The sequence below is a fragment of the Zalophus californianus genome, chromosome 3 (genome assembly GCF_009762305.2).
Source record: "Zalophus californianus isolate mZalCal1 chromosome 3, mZalCal1.pri.v2, whole genome shotgun sequence".
Taxonomy (NCBI): Eukaryota; Metazoa; Chordata; class Mammalia; order Carnivora; family Otariidae; genus Zalophus; species Zalophus californianus.
The window spans coordinates 168,524,615-168,546,457 of NC_045597.1; the positions used below are offsets into that span (position 1 = coordinate 168,524,615).

Consider the following 21,843-nt stretch of genomic DNA (forward strand, 5'->3'; position numbering starts at 1 on the left):
TTATTATAGCACTTTTCTAATTTTTATTATTGACTTTAATAAATTAATAATAAATTTTATGAAAGGTTTTTCTGCACCTAGTGAGAAAATCATGTGGGTATGTTCTCTTGTAATCCTTTTAGGTGGTGAATTACTTTACTACATCATCTTTAAATTCCTAGGAAAAAACCAAGTTTGCACATGGCTGAATATAGTTTGTTTGCATTTTATGTATCTTTTTACATCAATGCACATAAATGAGACTGGCTTCTGATTTTCATTTCCTATGCTGTGCTTGTCCTGTTTTAGTAGCAGTGTTATCCTGGCCTCATGAAAAGATTGTTTCCTTTCTTTTTCCTGTCTATGGAACACTTTGTATGAAATGGGAGATACCTATTTCCCTAATGATTAATGGAATTTAGCTGTAAACCTTCTGGGCTTAGTGAATTTCTAAAATACATTTTATTTCCCACAGTTCAGTTTTTAAAGGTTGTGGGTCTAGAGTTTGGTTGGATAAATGTGTTTATCTAGATATTCACATTTTTAATCACAGTGTTCATAATGTTTCCCCCTTTTCTAAAATCGTTACTATATCTAGGTATGTCTGCATTTTCAGTGATAGTATTGTGATCCCACGTTTTGCTGTATTTCTTCATTAATTTTTATTAGTTTTGTCAAAGAAATAATATTTGGTTTTGTTAATCCTATCTAGCTTTGTCTTATATTTTGTTAAACATGCTCCTATCTGATGTTCCTTTTTTTTCTACTATTCAGGGTCTTCCTTTTTTTAACCTGTTTAAACATTTTTTAGTCTTTTTTTAAATGTAGATGCTTCTCTCATTATTTTTTATATCCTTTATCTTGATAGAAGCATTTAAAGCTCTAAATATCCCTCTAATTCCAAATGAGCTATATCTCACAAGTTTTTTTGTGTGGACTCATTGTCATTCCATGTAATATATTAAAAATTCTCATTATAACTTTTTATTTGACTTACGAGTTATTTCAAAGTATGTTTCTAAATTGCTAACCCATTAGAGCTTTTTCCTTCCTTCCTTCCTTCCTTCCACTATTGATTTCTGTTGGGATTCCACTGTGGTTAGAGGACCAGGTTTACATGAAATATTGAAACTTCGGTTTCTTTTGAGACTTGATTTGTAAACATTTCCAAGGTGCGAGAAAATAATATTAAGTGTATATTCAGATCTCTTACAATCTTACTAATCTCCATTTGTTTGATCTATTATTTGTTGAAAAATATGTCTTAAAAATACTACTGATATTATTTATTTGTCAATTTCCCCTTACAAGTCTCTCAGGCTTTACTTTAAGCATTTGGAAATTTTGTTATCAGGTATATACATGTTGAGAGTTAGTGTAGCTTCCCAGCTAATTTTTTTTAATTAGACTTTTGGTGACCATCTTTATATCTAATAATATTTCTGTGTCAAAGTCTACTTTCATCATTGCTGCACCAATTTTATTTTAGTTAGATTTACATTCTGTACCCATTCTCTCCTTCCCAATTTTATAATTTTCTTTTGTAACTAACATGTGGCTAAACTTTGTTCTTTGAATCTAATGTCACCATTTTTGTCTTTTATCTCATGAGCGTATTCAGTATTTATTTTTATAACTGCCATTTTGGATTTTTATCTTCCATTTTATTTTGTGCTTTTTATTTACTCTGCTTTTTATGTGTTTCTTTTCTCTCTTCTCTTCTTGTTCATTGACTGAGTTTTCTCTAAATCCCGTTTTCCTTCTATTGGAAAGATATAGTTATCTTTGAAAATTTAACATGGATATTTGACTATTAAGAGTCATAATTCAATAAAATCTCAACCCTCCTTTTGAACAGCAAAAGATCTTTCAAATGATACTCTCTCCCTTATTATACATTGTTATCACCACAATCAAGATAATGAACATATCTCCTTAAAAGTTTTCTGTGATCCTTAGTAATTTTTCCCCTTCCCACCCACTCTTTCTCCATCCCCAGGCAACCACTGATCTGCTTTCTGTCACTATAGATTTGTTTGTAGGCTTCTAGATTTTCATATAAATGAAAAACAGTCTTTTTTTTTTTGATCTGGCTTCTTTTACTCAGCATAATTATTGAATATATCAATAATTCTGACCTTGTTATTGCTGAGTAGTGGTCCATTGCATGGATGTACACAGCTTGTTTATACATTCACCTGTTGATGGGTATTTGTATTGTTTTAAATTTGGGGCCATTACATTCTTCTTAAGTACTTCTCTACTCCAGGATTATAAAAAAATAGCCAAAATGTTTTTCTGGTACTATTATGTTTTTATATTTTTATATTTAAATCTTAATCTGTCTTGATTTTATTTGGTGAATAAAATGTGATAATTTGATAGGCTAAATTATATTTTTCTGAGTATGTGAATTACGCCAATATTATTTATTGACTAATATATCCTTTGTACTAATTTAATGCATGACTTTTTTGATATATTAGGTTCTTATAAATATTTGAATCTTTTGTAGCTCCATATTGTATACCACTGAATTCTTGTCTATTACTAAATCAGCACTAGTTGGCCAAATATTGTTGTAAAACACACATTAGCATTGGACAATTTACACCCTTTTACACTTCCTTTTATATCTTTCTTGATTACACTCAAGGTTTTATTCATTCATCCATTAAATTTCAGAACAGACTCATTGATTTATAAAAGATAAATCCCTTTGGAATTTTGTTCAGAATTTGTGATGCTATGATTTATAATAAGAAATATATATTTGGCCTTACTCCCTGTTTCTTTCAGTAAGCTCCTATTTCCTGAATGATGAAAGCAACAAAGGTGACTTTTGTTGTTAATGAGGTGACATGTGGACTGCACTTAAGACTAGAAGTTGATTGCCAGGAGAACCAACCATGTGATTAGAGGGTTAAAACTTTTAAGTCCTACACCTGATCTCCAGGAAGGGCTGGAGTTTGAATCAATCGCCAATGGCTAATGATTTAGTCAATTATGCCTATGTAATGAAGCCTTCAAAAGATGCCAGAAAGGGTGGGGTTCAGAGAGCTTCTGGGTTGGTAAACACGGGGAGGTGCTGGGAGAGGACATGGAAGTCCATGCCCCTTTCCCATACCTTGCCCTAAGCATTTCCTCTGGCTGGCTGTGCCTGAGTTGTATCCTTTTATAATAAATCAGTAATCTAGTGAATAAACAGGTTTCCTGAGTTCTGTGAGCCACTCTAGAAAATTAATTGAATTCAAGGAGGGGATCATGGGAACTTCTGATTTAGAACCTGTCAGTACGAAGTACAGGTAACAACCTGGAATTGCAACTAGAATCTGAAGTTCAGGGGTGGGGTGGGGGCGGGGAGCGGGTCTTGGGAACCTCTAGTCTATGGCCAGTTGATGAGAAGCACAGGTGACAACCTGGTGTCTGAAGTAGGAGGGAGAGTAGTCTTGCAGGACCGAACCCTTAATCTGTTGCTATCTCTGGGTAGATAGGTATCAGAATTCAATTGACAGAGAATGGACCCAGTTCGTGTCTAGAAAAATTTTTTATGGTGTGGAAGCCCCACCCCCCCAACACATACCTGTTGAAATTGGGTTCAGAACACAAAAGAGAATTACATACAAACTTATAGATTACTGGGGGAGGAAGTGATGGAAATCTTTAAAATATCAAGAATTTATTCTAATAACAGTTTGGGGCACCCAGGTGGCTCAGTCAGTTAAGCATCCAACTCCTGAATTTGGCTCAGGTCATGATGTCAGGGTTGTGAGATTGAGCCCTGCATTGGACTCCATGCTCAGTGGGGAGTCTACCTCTCCCTGTCCCCCAACTCCCTTTGCAAAAAAAACACAAAAGTTAGTTTGTCTGTTTATTAAGATTTTTTTAAATGTTTCATAGTATTGTTTGTGGTGGTCCCCAAGTATCCCCAATTTCCTGTATTATCATTCTGTTGTAATAGGAGGGTGATGTTTAAGGCTAACCTGTGCCTGTGTGGTCTTTCCTAGTTTACCCTGATAGTGGTCATTCTTTCAAGTCATATAGAACAGTGATCCAATCTATGTTGAAAGTTAGGTATTTCCTACCTATCGCTGATACCAGTTGAGGTTAAATTGACATTTCTTTCCCCTACTTTTTGGAATAGATGTTTATCTTCAGCTTGTTGGGTCAAGTGTTATTTACATTTGAACATACTAAGTTATATTGTCAGTTTTATTACTCGTCATTTTGCTCCCCAACCCATGGCATTTACCTATTTGCTGTTACTTCTAATGAGCTCTTTTTTCTTTCCGTTGTCAAAATGCGTATTGCTTGTATGTGCAAAAGACTTTGATTTCTCCACCTTTGTCTTGAATCCACTTCTGAAATTTTTTAATTCATTCAAATAAATAGAGATAGGCACTAATCAAGTAAATGATATAATCTCAAGTTATGCTACATGCTATGGAGAAAATTAGAACAGGGTGAAAAGATGGGTAGTGGTGGAGGAAGGCCACTCTACACAGTGTTTGAGGAAGACCTCTCTGAGGAGATGACATTGGAACAGAGCCTAGATAAAGCCTAGGCCTCAAGGGTGGAAATTTCCACATAGAAATAAAGCTCTGAAGCCAGCATAAGCTTGACATAGTCAAGAGTAGTAAGAAAGCCAATGTGGTTGAAGCACAACAATCAGATGTGTCAGGACTGGTCCAATCAAGAGAGAGAAACCAAATAGTAATTTGAACAGGGCAAGTTTAATATAGGGAATTAAGTATAACAAGATTAGAGTATTGGAGTAGTAAGGGCCTGGCTAATAAGAAGTAAAGAGAACTCTAAAGAATATAAGAATAGCAGATATAATGGAGCAATCTCCAACTTTAGGGGTCAGACAAAACACGCAGGGGAGACCCCTCTCTCCCCATGGTTGAGAGTATGACTCTGTTGGAGAGGGTGAAGTTATGCCTCAATGGATGGCAGAGAGGTCACCGTGGTGCTGCACCAGGAGAACTTCCTAGAAATCTGCCCTTTGGAACTTGTCAGAAATCCAACCCTCTCGGGTACTAGGGAAAGCTATTCATGGAGAGGTGTCTTGGTAGGGGCCCTCTGCTACAAAACTTCCAAAGGGAAGTGCCAGGGGGCTGTTGGCCGCCGGGTGCTGCTGGGTACTGGGCACTATGGGAGCTGAGCAAAGGGAAAGCTGTGAGTGCTGCAGAAGTCTGGTTCTAGAAAACATACCCATGTGGCAGAAGCCACATGCCCTGCAGGAGCTAAGCACTAGACAACCCATAAACACTACAGGAGCCTGGTACTGGAGAAGCTGTACACGCATTATAGGAACGTGCTGAGCAAGTACACCAGGGCGAGAAAGCAAAATTCTTTCTTCCTGCAATACCTTTTCCATTTCATCTACTGACCAAGCTAAACATCATACCAGAAATCAGTGGAAAAATATTTAAAGATCCCTGGCCCATTTTCACAGAGCAAGAAGAAAGATGCATTTGGAGCTAAGAGGCAGCAAATAAATATTTGGTACGCCATGGCAATCATGGTAAAGAGGTTGGATTGGTATGCACAGCCAGATTATGCAGGTCATATTGACTACTATGAGAAGCTTGCATTTTATTTTAAGCATGATTTAACAATCCATTGGAAGGGTTTGAGGAGAGGAGAGGAGGAACCAGAGAAGAAGCAATGAGACTAGTAGGAAGTAATTACAATAAGCCTAACGCAAGATGTTGGTGTCTGTGGACCTGATGAGAAGTGGTTGGAAGGAGAATCTGTGGGACTTTCTGAAGGACTGAAAGTTGACATGCAGTTGATATTCAAAGAGTATTCTAGGTCCCTGGAAAAAGGATAAGTTCTAGCATAACATACATATATGGGAACTTCGCTGATTGTAGAAAACTTCTTGTATGACTGCCAACTCACTTAAATAATTAGTATTGCGGCACCTTATGTGGTTGTTTTAACTTCTGTGTAGTTTCCTACTTGTCAATCAAAATACTCAAGATTAGACCCAGACATGGTCTGGGTTTGCGTATTTAAACTTTTTACTGTGACTCATGGTAAGAAATCTACTTTATGGGCGCCTGGGTGGCTCAGTTGGTTAAGCGACTGCCTTCGGCTCAGGTCATGATCCTGGAGTCCCGGGATCGAGTCCCGCGTCGGGCTCCCTGCTCAGCAGGGAGTCTGCTTCTCCCTCTGACCCAATCCCCTCTCATGCTCTCTCTCTCTCTCTCAAATAAATAAATAAAATCTTTAAAAAAAAAAGAAATCTACTTTATGTCATGACTAATGACAATGCATGAGGTGAAATAAGTTTCATCAAGCATACAAATCCTTATTCCATTTGTTGCATTCTGATAGTTTTTATTCTAGTTAACATTTCAATAGTAGTCATATACTTTTGAATTAATTTCTTGAACCAATAATGATCCATAACTTTCAGTTAAAAAAAATATGGGTCTGGGAAGTTCAGGAAAACTTCTCTTCACTTCTTAGTGGCCGCATTTTTTTTTTTCTGAAGTTCTCCATGTGTGGGTTGTGCCATTTGCTAGTTGATAGCAGGGTACAAAAATTTCCCTTTTGCATCACCTAACTCAGGAAGAAACTGTGTTTGGGAGTTAAGTTTAGATTTTAGATGTAAGGTTTCATTTTGGATCCTAGGAGCTCTCAGTTTATAATTTGTTGTTTATTGGCTGTCATTCATTGGACCATATGTTACTCAATATGAAGAAGTTAAACATATATCTTCACATTCCCTAAGATACTTAGGATGATATATTACATTTAGTAATTGCATAAACCTATTTTGTAGCGTAATTAAGTTGAACACTAAAGAATGACTGTATCATGTGTTTAAATTGAATAAGAGAATTTCAAAACCTTGAGATTTTTTAAAATTAGTCTTGCTATTTTATATGAATATATAGCTATAGAGTTTTCAAAATGATTTCAAAATTTTGAAAATTTTCTTCATAACCTAACTTTTGCTTGTTTAGTACTTTGCAGTTTCTTTGGTTCTTTTATATATTAGAATCACCAATAATAGATTGAAATAGCCAATAATATATACAAATACTCCCATTTCTATCAAGGTAAAAAAAAAACCTGATAGCATTGTATAAAAGGAACATCACAATCTGAAGCTCATCTATTTCTATAGACTCTCCTCATCGCCCACCACCCAAATTACTCACCAACTACTACCAATTGCTTACTCTCCCCCACCTCCCCAAAACTCATGATTTTGTTTTCTAACTCCACCTTTGTAGGCATGGTTTCCTCTGACTGAAATGCTGATGTGCCCTCCTGCCCCATCCTCAACTTTGCCTAGCTGATTCCTACCTATCCTTTAAAACTCTTTCTAACCTCTCTACTTCCAGGAAGTATCTAGCAAAAGTGAAATGAGTGAAACCAGTTGGGAGAATAGTAGAGTAAACGACACAAAAGATAAGTGGATGAATAAGTAAGCAGATGAGAAAAGCAGAGCTACAAGCCATGTTGTGTCACCCCCTTGGAATGTTTGCCAATAAAATCATCTTCTTTCTGTCACTGGAAACAGAGCCTCTCTCATGATACCTCCATGCCAAAGGTCCCGCTATGCCACCTACTTTGACGTTGCTGTTCTTCGCTGCCTACTCCAACCCCATTGGTCTGAGGAAGGCACTCAGTGGTCTCTGATGTACTATCTACAAAGGCTGCGGCACATGTTGGAAGAGAAGCCTGAAAAGCCTCCAGAACCAGATATTCCTCTCCTGCCCAGACCCAGGAGCAGCTCGATGGTGGCAGCAGCTCCCTCACTAGTGAACACCCACAAAACCCAAGTAAGAGAAACTCAGTCCACTGTCTTTTGACTCAACAACTTTGGCCATAACAGATTCTCTTTTTCTCCTATGCATCCATCTCTTCATTCCAGCCCTGACTACTTATTGGTGGGTTACTCTGATCCTATTATCCTTTCCTTTCTATCTTTTATTGCTAGACCCTTTTGCTTCTTTCTTAGCATCTAATTTACCACTCAAAGAAGGGTATCTAAATACCTCTACTCGCACTAATCTACAGTTAAGACTCTGTTGGCCCAAAATAATGGAAAATTTCCCAATAGAAGTGCTAGTTAATATTGATAGTTCTCACATACAACTGTTAATTACTGATATCATGAAATGTGTGACACTAGAATTTTACTGAATAGGGTTTACCTTCTTTTGCATAGCTCAAAATTTTTTAGCACCTCAGTATAGTAATTAGAAATATTGCCTTTGGATATATAGTCTTGCTATTTATTATAGATGTTTGGAAAAATAAACTGACTGTATACCAATTTGATGATATCCCCCTGAAAATCACTTTTTTATAAATGAACGTGCTAATATCAGCTTGAACACTTTTTCTTTCCCTCTTTCTCATTGATACCATGTGTGCTGGATATGTAGAGAAAAAAACTGTGCTTTGCAGTATGTTCCAATTGTTTGGTTTACTTAAATATGAATTGGCTATGTCTGAAAAAGTCTACATATTCTGAAAATAAACATGAGCAATATTAGAGTGAAAAGGAGACATACTCTGTTTTAGTAGTAGATGATTCTGCCCAAATTAAAAATCTCCTTTGGTGAACCATTAAACAGAAAAACTTTGATGAAAAGAGAAGATAAGATACCTGTCTCCTCCCTCTTTTCTTAGCTTTCCCAAATATGGAGCTTCACGTTCTCACTGTTAAAAACCCCAGACAGGGGTTACGGTTAATATATAATGTATCTCCTCCATAGCAGGATATGGATTTTAAAAGTCTAGACCCACAATTTAAATACTTCATAGATATCAAAACATTAAACACATTTCTATTAAAAATATGACATCTCAATAAGAAAAGTCTTTGGATATAAAGCCCTAAGTCCTTGATTGTGAAGTCTACTTTTATTGTCTATTAAGGATCTCACCATGAAGTGTAATGAAGAGGAAAAATCTCTTAGCCCTGAGGCCTTTTCTAAGGTTTCGTTGACCAATTTACGTAGGTCTGCAGTCCCAGATCTTTCTTCAGACCTTGGCATGAACATTTTTAAGAAGGTGAGTAGAACCACTTATGCTCTTTAATATTTTGGTAATTGCAAAAATCAGTAGGACATGAGGTCATGCTGCAGAATGGGGTGGGTTGGGAAAGAAACCTTGAGGAGAGAGGTCAGCCCCCACTTATAGCACTGGCTTGCAGCATGACCTTGTGCGAGTCCCTCTGTGCACATGAATGTTTCCCATTCTCAGTGTTACCAAGCTCAATCCCGATGATGTGGGTAGAGTGCTTACAGTAGTGTGGTAGTGGAGGTAGTTGTGGTAGCCGTGATGGCGACTTATATTCGTATGGTTCATTTCATTTTATCAAGCATTTTGTATAAATGGTTCTCATTTAATTCAATGAGATCCTAAATTTCCACATTTTGCACCTAAGAAACTGAGTCTTACTGAAGTCTTACTCAGAATGATGGGATCATCATGGAATATTTATTCTTGAAGTCATCTCCAATTTAAAGACAACAAAACAAACAAAACTCTGTAAATAAAGTAGTAAATCCTTACAACAAATCACTAGATTTCCTACCCTCACAACTTGTTATAGGTCTTAGCATAGGTTTCCATTCAATAAACATTTATTATGCATCCACTAGAACTCTAAAGATGAGAAATTAAAGGTGGAGTCGAGTGTGCACTTAGGAGTCACCTAATCAGGGTTCAAATTCTTGCCCTGCCACTTGTAACCTCTGCCATCCTGGTCAAATGATACTAGGTATCAGTCTCTTCATTTGTAAATTGGGTACATAATATACTTACTTCAAAAGATTATGAGGATTAAGTGAGATAATGCAAGTAAAGTCCTTACTGTGCCTGGCACTTAGTAAGTATTCAATAAATGTTAACTATTCTCAAGAAAGAAAGGAGCTGAGCCTTAGAAATTTTGGTAGTTTGTGAAAACTAGGTCTTGTTCAAGCTAGTTCATGCTTTTATGAGTCCACCATTCCACCTCTCTTTTTGTAAATATATGGAGCAAACCAGCTAGGAAATAATATGTGTAGAATAATGTATGTGTAGTAGCTTCATTTTCTATTTTTCAAAATGATTAGTTCAGTTGTGTTCGTGAAGGGCACAGAACATATTGTTAACTTATCTATGAGCTCAGAGTGTTGCTATGCAAGCAGTCATGTATACCTTCATTGCTAATGTAATGATAGGCAAGGGCTGTAGTTTTTCTAAAAATGTCAATCATCCGGGGGGAATATGTTTTCAGTACAGACTACACGTGAGAATCTCTGGGGAGCCATAAAAAATTCATGTGCCCAGGCCTGAACCCAAACAAATTAGGTCAGAATTGCCGCAGGTTAGGCCCAGACATTGGTATATTTTAAAAGCTTCCCAAGAAATTCTAAACTCTTATTTATACTGGATTTTGAACTTGTTTGGTAGGAGTAATGGGTTTGTACCAATTCATGCTTTGTATTTTTTTTGACTCTCCTTATGGACAGTGGCACACACTTGAAGTCGTCTGGCTGGAAAAATTGATCTCAATCCTGGAAAAATGGAACAGAAAATACTGGCTGGTCCAAGGGGTGACTCTAGGATCCTATACTCTACCTCATGATTCTCAAATTTTAACATTTATCAGAATCACCTACAGGGCTTATTAAAACACATACTGCTGGGCCTTATCTTCTAGGTTTCTGATCTAGTGTGTCTGGGGTTGAACCTGAGAATTTGTATATCTAATAGTTTCCCAGTTGATACTGATGCCGCTGGTCCAGGGACAACCCAACCCAGCAGAAAGACCCAGGGAATATGTTACCTTTTGCTTTGTTTCTTTCACTCTTTTAAGGCATTATGGAAATTTCACCCATCTCTATTGAGTGATACTCATTGACTTTCTGGGTCTCTGCTTCCTGGAACATTTCTGTATTTTACTGCAGATTATGGAGCCCTTTGGGAAGTAGAATGTCACCTCTCCTTTGGCCTGTGCCTAACCCTTTACCTCTCATCCTCATAGTTCAAGAGCCGCAAAGAAGACCGAGAGAGGAAAGGCTCCATCCCGTTCCACCACACAGGGAAGAGGAGGCCTCGAAGAATGGGAGTGCCATTCCTACTTCACGAGGACCACCTGGATGTGTCCCCCACCAGAAGCACATTCTCCTTCGGAAGTTTCTCTGGGCTTGGAGAAGACAGGCGAGGCATTGAAAAAGGAGGCTGGCAAACCACCATTTTAGGTGACAACAAGGACTTTTCAAAGTAGGGCAGAGCTTGAGTGACCTGTTTAGAAATCTGGATCTAGGGCTCCGGGGCAAATCTGCATCTTTCTTGAACAGTTTAGTCAAGAAATGTGGGCCCAGATGCTAGCTTCTAGTACCAAAGGAATGCAGATAATTTAATTAAAAATGGAAGAACCCTGTAATTAGGCAGGTAATGGCCCTATTTCTTAAGGACTCTAGATGTGGAAATGTGGCCTTAAATGATCTTGTGCATTAGCTTTCATTGTGAATCCAAAGGCAGACTTTAATTTGCATATTAGAAAAGGAAGATGTAAAGAAAAGAAAAAAAGCTTTTTTTTTTTTCCTTTCTGGATGGCATATTAAGAAAGCCAGCTTAAAATCAGAAACTGACAGCTAACTGGGATTCCATTTATGGTTTTTGACATTTGGCTTAGATTGGGGCTGATCTTTTTTTTTTTTTAAGATTTTATGTATTCATCTGAGACACAGAAATACAGAGAGAGAGAGATCATGAGCAGGGAGAGAGGCAGAGGGAGAGGGAGAAGCAAGCTCCCCGCTGAGCCAGGAGCCCGATGTGGGGCTCAATCCCAGGACCCTGGGATCATGACCTGAGCCAAAGGCAGACGCTTAACCATCTGAGCCACCCAGGCACCCCAGATTGGGGCTGATCTTATAACAGGCAGCTTCATCCATCATCTTGACCCTGACTATTCCGAGAATAAATCCAATGCCTGCTACTTGGCTGTGCCTCATGCACTTCCTAATGACCCTTTACTCTCCCTGCCGTCCTTTGGAAAGACAACATCTCAGCAGAGATTCTTTCATTTTTAAACCCTCTTGTGGTGCTCTTGTCCATCTCAGGGAAATTTACCCGGCGGGGCAGTTCGGATGCAGCCACAGAGATGGAGAGCCTGAGTGCCAGGCACTCACACTCCCACCACACCCTGGTGAGTGACCTGCCAGATCACTCTAACAGCCACGGAGAAAACACCGTCAAGGAAGGTGGGTCGGAGGCTGCACCTGCAGGCGGGAGTTCAGGTTCCTTTTCCTGTTTCCTGTTTTTACTCCATGTTCCATCTTCATTGCAATCTGGCTCCTTGTACTTTTTAAAAACTTGCATTCATGTATTACATTGCTGGGTAATTTACTTGTGAGCCATTCTTGGGATTTTCCTAGTAGCAAAAGCTATCTGATGGCACACTACAAACACCATACCTCTCAGAGGTGAAGCAAGCCACTCATCTTTGTTTTCAAAAGGTCACAGACCCACGGGGCTAGAAGAGACTCGGAAGACAGTTACATTCAGTACTTTGGTCCCCTGTATGATGTCCCTTGAAAGGGCTTGTCCACCTTCAATGGGAGGAAAGTCACTACCTTCCAGGGCTCTGGGTTCTTTTTTCAGACAGCTGCTATTTCAAATATGTGCCTTATATGCTTTATGTGGAGAAAACATGTGTGTCTGGGTGGAATCTGAAATGGGCTCTTATTCTGTACTCTTAACCTATGGGTAGAAATCTAAGCCCTCTTTTCCCCGGAGTATGTTTCAAGTATTTGATGATATCAGTTAGTTACCAACACAAATTTATGTTCCATTACTCTTGAACAAAGGAGAAAAAAGTCCTCCTTATTTGCTGTTGCTTAAATATGCTGGATAAAACCAAATATTTTACCAGCCACAAACTAGTGGGGAAGTATTTCAACTAAACCAATGCTAAAATCATTAGCCAATCCTGAATATGCATAGATCCTACTGTATCAGTAGGATCTGCCATGTTAAGACTGGGTAAAATCCACCAGTTGCAGTTAAACTCTAGCCTGGGTCTTAAGGAAGCCAGTTGGAATTCACATTTTCTATAATCTTCATTATTTACCAGATGTTACATGGCCTTGATGCTTGAGGCAATTCCGTGTGAATTGAGAATAACTTTGAGATTACAAGTCAAACATCTACAACAGCCTCAGCTGTGATTGTGGTCAGGAGAGTGTAACTGTCTGACACGATGTCGCTAGCTAATATGGGGAAAATTAAGACACTGCTTTCTTTCTATTAGTGCGATCCCAGATCTCCACAATCACAGTTGCAACCTTCAACACTACCCTGGCATCGTTCAACGTAGGCTACGCAGACTTTTTCAGTGAGCATATGAGGAAGCTCTGCAACCAGGTGCCTATCCCAGAGATGCCACATGAACCCCTCGCATGTGCGAACCTGCCCCGAAGCCTCACAGACTCCTGCATAAACTACAGCTACTTAGAGGACACAGAGCATATTGATGGGACCAATAACTTTGTCCACAAGAATGGCATGCTAGATCTTTCGGTAAGAAGCAAGAATTTCTCTTACCAAAGCTTGGAAGATAATGACTCTTTGATCTAGTTTTTATACTGCTATAAAATGGGCATATAGATTCTTAGCAGTGTTGAACCTTAAAATGAAAAGGCTACCCATATAAAAAATTTCACAAATGTGTCAACCATCACAGAGGCACCTTTCCCTTTTTTATTTTTTTTTTCAAGCATGACATGAGATGTGATCTGATCTCAGAATATTTTTATAATCCAAAAACATTATCACATCCTGGATATGCATATATAAAATATACATAAATGTGTATGTGCTAAGTCCCTTTTTTCTAGAATAAGAGTAAAAAGTTCTCAGTTTGTTTTCTTTCATTATATAAGCAACATGACTGCAAACCTCCTGGGTAGCAAGGGAAAATGAATAGAAGCCCATTAAAAGATTTAAACTTGCCTTCTCAAGAACGCCTGTCTTGATTATAGTTATTAGCAAATGAAAGGGTTGTTATAGTTTACAATTATAGTTCACAAAATTTTTTATTTCACAGTAGAAAACGGGCTCGGCAAATAATTTAAAATATTAAAATCTATGAAAAGACATAATTTAAACATGCAAATATTTTGCATTTAAAATTGAAGTGTAAATAATGATGCAATTGTGAATGCCTAAATGTTCCTCTATCATGTGGATATGGAAATCATTGTTCTTTATCCATTATTGACAGACAGTGAAAGGCAGAGGAGTAAAGCACTTTGATTTAAAAAATCAGTTGAACAGGTTTCCTTTTGAATGAAAAATTATGGTCCCATTAATTCACTTTTCTTCAGTATCCCTATTAACTGTCTGTGTTATGGCAGGTTTTGGAATACTTAAGTGAGATAATACACACATACATTTTTTTTCACACATACATTTTAAGTCTTTGGGTGACTTATACTCTATGTTAAGCACATACACAAGGTTCCAGTGCGATTTAAATAGGTACACTTGAAAATTACCTGAATTATTTATGCTTAAGTACACAGAACAGCCTAAAGGAAATGGATTAAACAGAATAACCAAATCTATGTAGGAAGAGGTAGTTCAGGCAAATTTATCACCCTCTGTTCGTCTCTGTCTTCCCCCCATCCCCAGGTGGTTCTGAAGGCTGTTTATCTTGTCCTGAATCATGATATCAGTTCTCGCATCTGTGATGTGGCACTAAACATTGTTGAATGCTTGCTTCAACTTGGTGTGGTGCCTTGTGTAGAAAAGAACAGAAAGAAGAGTGAAAACAAGGAAAATGAGACTATGGAAAAAAGAGCCAGTGAGGGGACCTTCCAGTTCAAAGGAAGCTCACCCTGTGGATTCGGGGGCCCTTCGGTTAGTGGAGCTGGAGATGGTGGAGGAGAAGAAGGAGGAGGTGGAGATGGAGGAGGTGGAGGAGGTGATGGAGGAGGAGGTGGAGGAGGCGGAGGTGGACCTTATGAGAAGAATGATAAGAACCAAGAGAAGGTATGACTGAGCCACCTTCTGTGTTCTCATGAAATGTTGCCCCTAATTTCTTTCCAGTGCCTGCTTGCCAGGAATTTGTTGACTCAGAATCACAACTAGTCACTGAAGAAAGTCACGAGCCTAGAAATCTCTTCAGTGGGTTCTCCCCAGGCATTAGTAAAAACGGTTAGATGAAACGGTATTCTCAATTCAAAAACCACTGACATTCAAGCAGTGTTAGAGTTAATTTCCTGGTCATGTTATTTCTTCAGGGTAGTATCTCGGTTACACTACATTACCATCACTCTCAGTCTGCCAAGAATAGCCTCTTTCTCAAGATTTTCAGGGTCTGACCAAATTGAGCAATGTTTTCTTCTCACAGTGCCGTAACAAAATACCATAGATCAGGTGGATTAAACAACAGAAATTCACTTCTCACATTTCTGGAGGCTGGGAAGTCCAAGATGAAGGTGACAGCGAGGCTTCTGAAGCTTCTTCTTTTGGGTTGTCGGTGTCTGCCATCTTGCTGTGTGCTCACATGGCCTCTTTTTTCTGTATACACGCGCACACACACACACACACGGAAGGAGAGAGAGAGTTCTTTTGGTGTGTCTTTTTATAAGGATACTGATCTTATCAGACTAGGGCCCCACTCTCATGACCTCATCTAATCCTAATTACCTCCCAAAGGCCATATCTTCAAACACCATCACACTGGAGGTTAAAGCTTCAACATACGAATTTGGGGGAAACATATTCAGTCCATAACAAGCAGTGTAATTTTTCCTCAAGATAATGTTTTTTCTCTTGATGTAAGGATAGCATTTTTGGATAGCCAATTTCAATCACTATTGAGGAAAGGGAAGAATTTTGTTCAGTTAATTGGTTGGTTTATTGGTGTTGCTTTCAAAGACTAGCCTGGGTGCCCTCATGTTTCAGTGTTTCACATCTTATTTTTAGCTTTCTTATTATTGATTATTCCTGAATTTAATTCCCTTTGCCTTGGCAACACCTCATTTATGATCTCTGCACTCAATGCCAAAAATTAGTTTTTTCCTTTCATTTGGGTTTTAAATAAGAATTACCATAGTCTGGGGCTCCCGGGTGGCTCAGTCAGCTAAGCGTCCTACTCTTAATTTCATCAGGTCTTGGTCTCCAGGTTGTGAATTCAAGCCCTGCATTGGGCTCCACGGTGCCATGGTGGGCATGGAGCCTACTTAAAAAAGAAAAAGAAAAAAGATTAAATTCACATAACTTACACTGATTTCAGTTCAGGGCTTTTGTTGGAAAATGCTGTTAACAAGTTGAAATTAACAGAAGATTTGAATCTCTGACAGGTCATGATGTACGCATCAGGTCAGGTGTTTATAGGTGTAAGATGACACGGTACAGAGTTCTACGATCTACATACTTATCTAAACTATGAATTGTCCATCTTAATAAGTGTTGTGGTGCTCCTTCCTCTTATAATTTCTTCTCCATCTCTTTCTAGTCCTACTTGATCCATTTTTAATGTGCATTTATCATCTGTGTTTCTTCATCTCATTGTCTACTATCTTCCTAATATTTTGGGTCTCTGATCCAAATATTCTTTTCCAATATTCTTGGGTTCCTGAACCCTTTCTTTAAGATTTTCTTCCTCTGCCTTAATCATAAATGTATATATTCCAATTCTTTTTTTAAAAAGATTTTATTTATTTATTTGTCAGAGAGAGAGAGAGCACAAGCAGGGAGAGCAGTGGGCAAAGGGAGAAGCAGGCTCCCCGCTGAGCAGGGAGCCCAGATGAGGGACTTGATCCCAGGACTCCAGGATCATGACCTGAGCCAAAGGCAGACGCTTAACCAGCTGAGCCACCTAGGCATCCCGCGTGTATTTTCCAATTCTGACAGTATCTTCCAGTACTTAAGGTTCCCAACTTCTTACCTCCTCATACATCACTGAGGATAATCCAAAATTCCTCAGAATTTACTCTAACTAAATTTCCATGTTTTATCTACCAACCTAAGCTGGCTACTCAAAGAAATAATAGATGGTATTATATCCATTATACTATTCAAGGGAAAATAGAAAGAAAAAAATAAGAGTTGTGAAATTTTGATAGGTTTTTATTAGTAAAGCTTAGATATTCCAACTAAATTAAAGGGGGCTTTGTCATGTATCTTAAGAATTTCTGAGGTTTATTATAGTATTATATTTTTTGAGTTCTAAAATTTTATCCAATTGGTATCTGCATATGATTTCTTATTGTTGACCTGCAAGTCTCTTGCCTATTTAAAATATAATTATTATACTAGATAATATAACCCTTATTTTGACTGAAGTTATCACTCTTAATTAGATGGAATTTCTTGAAGTCAGATTATGTGGTCTCCAAAACAGCAACCAAGATGTCAATGTTTTGTAGTTAGTTCTGAAAAATAATATTCTTTGTAAGACAAAGAATTTATAAAATAAAACCTAACCATAGGTTAAGTGCATGTATTTGTGATTTACACAGGTCTGTTCTGCCCAAAATCTCTGTTATTTTCAGTGAAATCAAGAGAGTTTATCTAATTTTACCATCTAGTAATACCAGAAGCATGGGAAATTTATTCAGAAAGGAAGATCTAATTTCTATTTCTATAGATGCTACTAACTAATACTGAGAGCTTGAAATGTTATTTAATATCTGTCCTGATTTCTGCCTGTAGCTTGGTACATTTTTCTGAATGTCTCCTACTAGAGGAAACTAAATCCTAAGGACATCTGAAGATGTAAAGAAAATCAAACCTGAATAGATATTTACCAAGAGCTTTTGTAGCTAGGGATTTTTTTTTTTTTAAGGAACATATAGTAATCTAAAAATGGACGTAAGCCAGTCCTCCAAATCAGGCCCTACCCAGGGTGAACTTTTCTGAGGCACTACTTACTGCCTTTGGCTGTGTAGTCTGTGCACCACACAAGGGCTCATGGCTAAGTCAGGACCAAGAAGGACTGAAATCCAGTCCAAGCTCTGCTCACTGAGCTGTCCAACCAAGTGCTGCATCTACTAAAAGGACTCATCTTTTTCTAACTCATCCACCCACAGGAATGCATTTTCTAATTTGCACAAAGTTGCCTCAAAGGAGAGTAGTGTCCCACACCTAGAAATAATAACTAACATTTGTTTTGCTGTTATTGTATGTCTTACGTGTTTCGACTCGTGTTAGCCTCACTGCTGTATGATATAGGTATTATTATGATTCCCATTTCGTATGAAATGGAGTGGTTAAGTGGCTGGCCCAAGGTTATGGAGCTAAGATTTGCATCCAAACTAAAACATTTCTGAATTGGTATATATATATAATAAATAAGTAAATAAATGTTTATTGGTAAGTCTGAGTCTTTCATTTGCAACCATTCAATCTATAGAGTTCCCAGGAAACAGACTTAGATGTGGAGATGTGTGTGCAGGAAGTTTCCTGGGATGTCCTCTCAGGATCAACATCTATGAGGTGTAAAAGAAGCAGGATGAGATAGAGGGAGCAGTCGAACTGCAACTTGTAACAGAGAACTCAGACAATCACACAGGGACCTCTAAAGTGAGGATGATTCTTCAAAGGAATCTCCAAGTGGAGGAAGGGAGCCCACCTGTATACCCCCCACCCTCATTATGCCTTTGACCAGCCACTGGAGGCAGACTGCTACCAAGAAGAGCATTAACCTTAGGTGAGGCAGCTGTCCTTTAGCTAAGAGCAATGGCAGGATAGGATCTCCCTAGAGAGCTGTCAGCCAGCAACACTTCCAAGCTCAGAGAATGTTCGGTTCTGCACGGAGCATCTCAGCACTGCATCCACTACATGAGCCTGGAGATTAGAAAAGAAGGAGCAACTGTATAACTTTAGGGGAGTGGAGTCTACCCCACATTATGGATGATGTCTAGATAACTCCATCTCTTTCATACCCTACCCACATTGGAGTACTTTCAATGTGTGACCTCATCGTTTGCATAGCCACCTGATCCACATGACAATGGAAAAGCCCTTCACCATTTACAGAACAATGCTTATCCATTATTTCCTTTGTTCTGCGCAGTAAACCGATGTAGAAAGGGAAATTATTAGGATCCTTCTGCCTCTTTGGAGATAATTCACAGAAGTTTTCTGGAAGCTGCATCCTCCACTAACAACAAGGATTAAATGGGGCAAAAGAGATATGATAACCATTCTCATTATTCGTCTCAGGAGGGCTTCCTATTTACCCTCAAAGGAAGAAACAAGCTGAATGTTGACAAATTTCTTTATATTCTCACTTTGCTGATGCGTGAGTATTACAATGAAGTGAAAATGTAAAATCAGAAAGTCCCTTAAAAATGTCAGAAGTTGCCATGTGATTTCAAAGTTCCAGACTTTGATCAGTTCCAGAAATTTAGCAATAATCATTGCCTGGTGGTACTATCAGAAGCCTGATAATGAGGGTAGCTTCTGGGAAAATCTATTTGCCTTCATCACTGATAGTCCCCATTGTCTCTCTGGGTGGTTCTGATAGTCTGCCGAGGATACAGAAAGCATGTTTTCTAATCAAGAGGTATACATTCATATCCTTTAGCACTAGAGGGTGATCAAAATGCACATTTTTCTTTCTTTTAAAAGGCATTCTGGATTTTAGAAAGGTTAACTTGCTTGTTGAGCCCTTGGCAATTCTGTTTTTCAAGTTGTACGTGCTCACCATGAAACATAAAACTTGGTTTAATCACAGAATGGAATGTCAGTACCAAAAGGGCTTTGTGACTTTTCTAGGATGAAAGTACACCTGTAAGCAACCATAGGCTTGCTCTTACCATGCTCATCAAAATAGTGAAGTCTTTGGGATGTGCCTATGGTTGCGGAGAAGGACATCGAGGGCTCTCTGGAGATCGTCTGAGACACCAGGTATTCCGAGAGAATGTAAGAGAATTACAGTAGATTCCATTTCCTCTCCCTCTTCCCTGCCTCCAATTTAGGAATGAGTCCTTTGACAATGAGGGTCAGTGTTCCCTGAAAAGTATTGTATTTCATAGGGATGATTAATGCTGATTCGGAGTGGGAAGATTCCCACAACATATCTCAAGACCTCAAAAACCCAGGCCTAGGAGAGCTTAATTGGCAGAAAACGCTTCTGCCTTCTGCCTAGGGCAGGCCAACTCCCAGTTGGTGAAAGGGTGTATAATTGGAATGTGTGAATTAGAGTTTGAAAGACCTTTGCAAAGATGAATATATTTAACAAGCCTCTGATGGGCTGTGACAAATGACTTTTTAATCATCTGCCTGGGTACTATAGAAACATATTTTATATTAAAGAACGGGGTCCAAGTTTAGGACTTAGTTTGTCATTCTTACATAGACATGGAAAATGGCCCTTATTGGGACAAAACAGGACTATAAAAGTAGCCCGTTACTTTCTGGCTGCTTTGTTTGAGAATGAGCCTTGACTCCTGTGTATTTGAGATCACGTCCCTTTGAACTGTGTGAAACTTGAAACTCTGCGCTTGGGCTTGCAAAACATAATTCTGTCATGGAACATGGTCTTATTCCAGCTCATTTTCATTTGCCTCAGCTGATTGCTACTTTTCCCTTCACTCTTGAGCAATAACCCACCTCCATAGCAAGTCCACGCTGGGACAGTTGCCTCATACATGCATTTGAATTGAACTCATAAGAAAATACCCTCCTGAAAATAAGGGTTTTGTGCAAATTTGAGTCCAGGAAACCCTTTGGCATATGACGGCAGAGTTTTAGGATCATGTCAACATCTAATGCCAACCCATTTTTTCCTTGGTATTAGTTTTTGTCATGAAATGTTCACACAGTACTAGCATGCTGGGTTTCTTTCTTAATTTCTCATCTATCCATCTATCCATCCTTGTCTCTTTTATACTCTTTATGTTGTATTATATTCATAGATTGTATGGGGGGGTTATATTCATAGTAATTAACTTCTAAATTATGAAACGTGACCACTTTGACCAAGATCTAGATTTTGAGGCCCCAAATTTAAAAATCAAAATAATAATAAGGCAATAGAAAGCTGACATTGGCCTATCTTTGAGCATGTGTATGTGATCTTTATTGTTTGATTTTTAATTCTATCACAGTATGAATAAATGCCTCATGACGAAAACATTATCACTCCTCATACAGAAGACCAATTCCATGAAATGACACATTAAATATAATAAGTGTCATGCTTTAGCTGGAGGTATAAACTGAATCTGACACCAGATCCTGTCTTTCTAGACTTGGAGAAAATAGGACTGGTTGGATCAGAAGCCACTTGAGAGACCATATGCTGTTTAGTAGTCCACCATGCTTTCCTCATGAGGCTACTGAACATTTCCTATCAGGCTGTCCAGACAGTTTTTTACCTGCCTTCTCAGCTTTCCTGACTTACAGGGCAACTCTTCCATTCTCTTGTAGCCCAGTTTAATACTCATTATAGGGATTATATTTGCCTCTTCTTGCTCAGCAAACACATTGTCCAAGAGATACAAAGTTGCGACATTATCCCTGGGAAAGTCTAATTCAAGAAGCTGGGCCTTCACAAATTTCCAAAACACTGAATTTTCAGAAGTTACTTAACTTTTAAGATGTTACGAATATTTCTTACTTCTACCAGATCAGGGCCTCTGTACGTGAAGGAAGGAAGGAAGGAAGGAAGGGAGGAAAAGAGAACGAGAGAGAAAGAGGGAGGGAGAGAGGAAGGAAGGAAGAAATAGATTACTTTAATGATATACATCAAAATGCCTAATAATTCCAACATGTGTTTTTTAGGTTAATCATTTGCTGGTGGTCCCGAACTATTGAAAGGGAATTCATTCTGACAGTTTTAGATCTCTTGGAGAAGTTCAGAATATTCATTCAGAATCCAAA

At 38.4% G+C, this 21,843-nt stretch overlaps 1 protein-coding gene across 4 annotated transcripts in view; it reads left to right on the plus strand.

Moving 5' to 3' along the window:
* UNC80 (unc-80 homolog, NALCN channel complex subunit) overlaps positions 1-21,843 on the plus strand; it is a 225,023-nt gene that overhangs the window by 41,501 nt on the left and 161,679 nt on the right. For 3 of the 4 annotated variants that reach the window (XM_035726865.1, XM_027590728.1, XM_027590727.2), the window contains exons 8-14: positions 7,523-7,784; positions 8,890-9,024; positions 10,985-11,201; positions 12,066-12,206; positions 13,256-13,524; positions 14,638-14,997; positions 19,735-19,881. In XM_035726865.1, coding sequence (XP_035582758.1) covers positions 7,523-7,784; positions 8,890-9,024; positions 10,985-11,201; positions 12,066-12,206; positions 13,256-13,524; positions 14,638-14,997; positions 19,735-19,881 — 1,531 coding nt within the window. The remainder of the gene's footprint in view (positions 1-7,522; positions 7,785-8,889; positions 9,025-10,984; positions 11,202-12,065; positions 12,207-13,255; positions 13,525-14,637; positions 14,998-19,734; positions 19,882-21,843) is intronic. The other variant, XM_027590729.1, reaches the window with a different exon arrangement.